We start from the raw sequence: 5,308 nt of genomic DNA, 5'->3' as shown, positions 1-5,308 counted from the left end.
AAGTTTCGGGAAATTTTTAGAGCGGCGTATAGCTTTTTCGTACAGTCTATTTTTAAATTACTGATCTGAAGCGCGAAGAGAAGCTTCCTATCGAAATAGATTCCCAGGTCTTTAATGCAGTCTTTACGTTTTAATAAGACATCGTTTATTTTGTATGGATACAGAATATCCGTTTTTATATTATTTAGAGGCAGATCGTTGGCGTTTCCCCATTGATAAATGTTTTCAATACTGTCGTTAAGGAGCTTACAGTCGTCTGATGTTTGAATTGAGCTGTAGTTTTTGTTGTCGTCAGCGTATGTTTGTAGTTTGGTGGGGTTAATAATAAATTGGTTAATGTCGTTGATGAATATTATAAAGAACAGCCTCGATTGGAGATATAACTTGTGTGAGTAATGGAGCCATTAATTTTAATTATGTTACGCCTGCTGGAAAGATATGAGGACACCCAGTTCAGGATGGAGCCGCCCAGGCCATATTGTTCAAGTTTTTGCATACGGTCGAAGGCTTTACTAAAGTCTAAATATACACAGTCTACTTGCCCTTGCGTTTCTACGATGGGCAGAATGTCATTCAGAAATGACATCAGGTTAGTATTCGTCGAGCGTTTCGCACAGAAACCATGTTGGTTAGGATTTAATAAGGGTGTAAACCAGGTTGCCCGATAGTTATGAATTATGGATTCGAAGATTTTAGAAAAAACACTCAAGATTGAGATAGGTCGATAGTTGTCGATGCTGCCTCTGTAACCTTTTTTAAAAATTGGAACAATAATGGAGGTCTTCCATGCAGAAGAAAATTTGCCAGTTTTCAGCGATAAGTTGAAGAGGTAGCAAAGGACGGGAACAAATGTGTCTTGGCAGCCTTTAATAATTACTGCGGGTACGGAATCAAAGCCGGCTGACTTTTTTTTTGAAGCTTCTGACGTTACTTCAACGAAGCTGGCCTGATTGGAGTGCGTTTCCCCTAGCTTCGAAAAGTAATGTTTAAATTTTTCGGAGAGCTCCGAGTTACCCGTGATAAAGTCGCCATTTTCCTCTAGAATGATGTCCCTCCTGCTGCCTTTAATTCTTTCATTGGCATACTCATACAATTTACTGGGGTTCGAACGTAAGTCGTTTACTATAGATTCCTCGTACTTCCGTCGGTCGTTTTTTAAGAGTTGTTGGCATTGTTTTCGAACGTCCTTAAAAGTTGCGAGATCACCGTCATTTCCTTTTCTACGAAACTTCCTGTGGAAATATAGTTTTCGAGAAAGGTTCTTCTTAAGCTCGTCGCTAAACCATGCAGGATAACGCGACTTTCCTTTAGTGTTGTTGGTGAGACCAATTTTATTTTGCTTGCGTTTGGGGATATGCTTTTCTATAATTGAATTGAGCGTATTTGTTACGAAATCCACTGCCGTATCGATGTCGCGAATATTTAAAAGATTTGACCAATCAGTGAGCCACAAGGCAGTGTACAGACTGTTATAATCCCCCTTTTTGAAGTCCAGCTGGGTGCTGCGGTCCAGGTTCTGACAGTTGGAATGCGTTAGTTTAAGTGAGATGGTTAATTCCAAAGGCGGATGGAATTCGTCTATTTTAAGAATTTCGGGAACGTTTGCTGTTACAGAGACGCAGTCGTTATTTGTTAAGATCAAGTCCAAAATATTACCATAGCTATTCCGCTTGTTATTTATTTGTGCGAGGTTAAGAGTACCAATTACTTCCATCAGAGCTTGGGCTCTGGGTTTCACGCCAGAGTTGCAATTATTGATGTTAAGAATGTCCTATTGTACGCCTGGCAAATTGAAGTCTCCAACGATTAGAATGATGTGAGGATAGGAATTTAGTATGAGTAAAATTTTGTTATAATAATCTTCAATTGTATCGTAAGTAATGATTTTCGATTAGAATTTTTTTATTTTTAGTTACTTCTAGTTCTACCCAGACTGTTTCCGTAGTCAACTCCAAGTCAGTTCTTCTCATGCAATTTAAGCTGCGGTTAATGAGAGTTAGATTTCCGCCTCCCTGAGTTAATTCATTAGATTCTTCATAACGGTCCGCACGAAAGCTAATATAGTTGTCTGGAACCAAGTCCTAATCAAAGTGTTGGCTGGTAAGATAGGTTTCAGTAATGCAAACAATATCGTAATCGGAATTAACCATGTCGGAGTAGAAGTCATCAAGTTTCGTCCGCATGCCTTTGACGTTTTGGTAGTATATATGCTCTAATTTTTCCTTTATTGTTGGTTTTCGACTTCATGTTTTTTATACTTTTATATATAACTAATTTGAATAATCTGAATAAACGGCTGAGGTAAGACCTTTACGAGATTATTACTGGTGTATTCCCTTCTTGTAGAATTTGGTTTGTTTTTAGTGGGCCGCGATATTCTTTTATCAGTATGTTTTGGGCCATATAGCGGGATCTAGCAGAGATTGAAATTCTTCTGAAGTGCCCGATATGTAGAAAGATGAATAAACTCCAGGATATCTTGTTTGTAGTTTATATATATTGAGGTTTGACAATTTATGCGTTTCGGAGAACCAGGTCCTTAAATCTTTCGCTGTTCTACAGCCTTCGAATCTCGTCGCAAAGATAGCTCGTTTGCGTAGTATTTTTGTGTCGCTTTTTTCGATACCTCTGAAAGGGGCCGTTTCATTACTGCCCATAACGACTTGCGCTGCTTTGTTTCGCCCTTTCCAGTTCTTATTCTGCATTAAAAACTTCTTTAATTTTTTGTTACAGGTGACATCTTTCCAGCCGTGGCTATGTACTTCATCGTACTGTGAGTTGTTGATCACTATATTGTTGGTCTCGTTAACGTCATCGTCGTTGCAATATTCCTTGCCATCTTTATTATAGTAAAGGTCTTTATTTGTTCGATTCGTTGCCGAGCAATTAGTTTCAGTTCTGAAATTAAGTTGTATATTCAGCTTTCGCAGTTCCTCCTTCGTGGCACGGTGTAGCATTTTAACATCTGTTAGCTCCGATTCCATGGTCTCTACATTGTCTAGGATTTCATGATTCCGTTGATTAACCTCTTAGATTTCGGTTTTTACACACTTTATTTCGTGAAGTATTGCCTCAATCGTATTGGCTAATTGTTCTATAATTGATGTCTCAGAACGTGTTACCGTTTCCATTCTTCTAAACTCTGATATAACTTTGCGCGTGGAAGTCGTTAAGGTTTCATTACGATGCTTAAAGGGCGATTTTACTGGAGTGACGAAAGATAGATTATTTGGCCCGGGTAGCCTTTTTCTTGGCTCTTTAACAGACGTTTCATCACTATCAGATAAATCGAGGCTTAAGGGTATTTCTTCAAATTTCTCATCTTGAGTGATGAGTTTTGGACTTGGGTTATTATTAATCTCATGGTTTAGATTTCTTTTAACACATTTTGCGCATATGTAAGTAATTCCCGTATCTTTGTTAAATAATTTTGCAGCTTCTTCAACGGTAAGCTTTAGGCATTTAGTAGAATGAAATTTTTCGTCACACACGGAACAGGGAATCCTTTTCTGTGCTCCTTTAAAAGATTCGTGGCAGATTGGACATAAGTAGTAACTACCTGACAAAATCATGAATTGGTGATTTGATATATATATATAAAATAAAATACCGAAAAATCTTCACTTCTCAATACAACGTTTATCGGAAAAATTATTGATTTCCGGAAACATTTGACGCACAAAAGTTCGTAGCCATCTTGAGGTATGCCCACCAGAAATTCCAACAGAATTGGTTAAAAATTAAAAAAGTTTTACGTACAGTTAAAATTTGCTGGCGCCTCGAGCGCGAAATTAGCCGATTAAATTAATTTTTAGGTTTATCTAGACGGCCAACGCCTTCTGTTGACACTTTTGGTCACTATGGACTCTCTTATCAAAAGTAAATTCAGTAAGTATGGCGAAAAAACCGTTTTTTCCCGAATATTAAGTTGAATTTTTGCAATTTGCATAAAAGTACTTAGGTGTTGGCGTTTCCATTCGTGGAGGGACTCAGCGACGTCGGAATACGTGAGATTTATGGCCTGGAATACCGGGTACGCTTCACCTGGACGGGAAAACGCAGACTGGTGGTACGAGCTTCAACGGCAGATTGACTGGTGAAAGGCTCAGCGGCAGTCTCCTAAGCGGAAAATTTTATTTCCGAATTAGCATAAACGCTTAATTTTTAGGAGCGAAAATTCGTAGAAGCGGCAGGCAACGTGGTGACTACGCGAATGAAACGAAGCCAGCAGACGAATTTTCAACGAAGTTCGGGAAGTCATTATTATAATAATAATAATAATAATAAAAAGTTTTATTAAAAATCATATTTGGTCTGCGTTTACAATATCTAGGCCAAGTCATGGGTGACTTGCAGGCCTTTAGTATCAACGATTACTTTATTACACAAACCACCAAAAAGAGAAAATTTGCTATATATAATATTATACAGGGTGTCTCAATTTGCTCAATCAGGCCTATTTTCTCAAAATGTATTTATGCTAGGGTTCTGAAATTTTCAGGGTTTATTTGTTAGGTATGGAAGGCTTTGGTTACTAAATTTCAGAAAAATCTAACGATTTAGTGCCATTTTGGAAAAAAAAACATTTTCACCGGTAGGTGTCACGCAAAATGTTTCAATAGAAAAGTTGTAGGGCATAGTCGAAAGTGTAAAAATAATTTTGGTTTCGTTTGGAGGTCGGGGGAAAAACAAGTTGTACTAGCAGGCAATAGCCTTTAACGTAACAATCGTACATAATCACAACACACATGTACATTTATTTTAGGGAACTTATGCTTTTAGCTATGTAATTAATAATCAGATCTGCAAAAAGTTATCGTTAAAGAAAATTATTACGTTCAAAACCAAAGTAGACAAAGACCGCGTCTTCCATTTCGACGTAGTTACGAGTAAGATCATCAAACAAAGATTTGTAGATTAAAAATTACGCTTATTTTTCTTTTGTTGTTTTTTAACGTGAAATATCAATTGTCCGAGTAGTATTTAAAGCGTTTATATTTCAAAGTTAAAACATTATCTCAGCTTGGCCGATTGTTGTCCAGTATGCCTCTTTACACTCGAGATCAGCGCGCTCATGTGCTAGAATTATTTTACGGAGAAGGTCGTCGTAATGCTACTCTAGTAAGTCAGTTATTTAGACGAAGATTTCCCAATTGCAGACCAAGTCATACGACGGTTCTTAGAGTGGTCCGCGACTTCGACAACTGGGGTAATATTAATCCGAGGTTTCGTGGTCGTGGTCTCCAGGACATCGACATAGAAAACACCATACTTGCCTACTTCGTCGCCTATCCTCGAGCGAGCGTCA

At 38.0% G+C, this 5,308-nt stretch overlaps 1 protein-coding gene across 1 annotated transcript; it reads right to left on the bottom strand.

Annotated features, from left to right (window-relative positions):
• Nucleotides 1-352: 352 nt before the first annotated feature.
• On the bottom strand, nt 353-2,183 carry LOC149923246 (uncharacterized). The gene is made up of 3 exons (XM_090162378.1): nt 2,127-2,183; nt 1,917-2,081; nt 353-1,771 (listed from the first exon to the last, which is right to left on the bottom strand). The coding sequence occupies exons 1-3, from the start codon at nt 2,181-2,183 to the stop codon at nt 353-355; spliced, it is 1,641 nt and encodes a 546-aa protein (XP_090018504.1).
• Between the last annotated feature and the right edge of the window lie 3,125 nt (nt 2,184-5,308).

The sequence above is a fragment of the Leiobunum rupestre genome, chromosome 11 (assembly GCF_980474605.1).
Source record: "Leiobunum rupestre chromosome 11, qqLeiRupe1.1.hap1, whole genome shotgun sequence".
NCBI lineage: Eukaryota > Metazoa > Arthropoda > Arachnida > Opiliones > Sclerosomatidae > Leiobunum > Leiobunum rupestre.
Note: the sequence above shows the minus strand (reverse complement) of the source record. Positions and strands in the feature narration are given on the sequence as shown.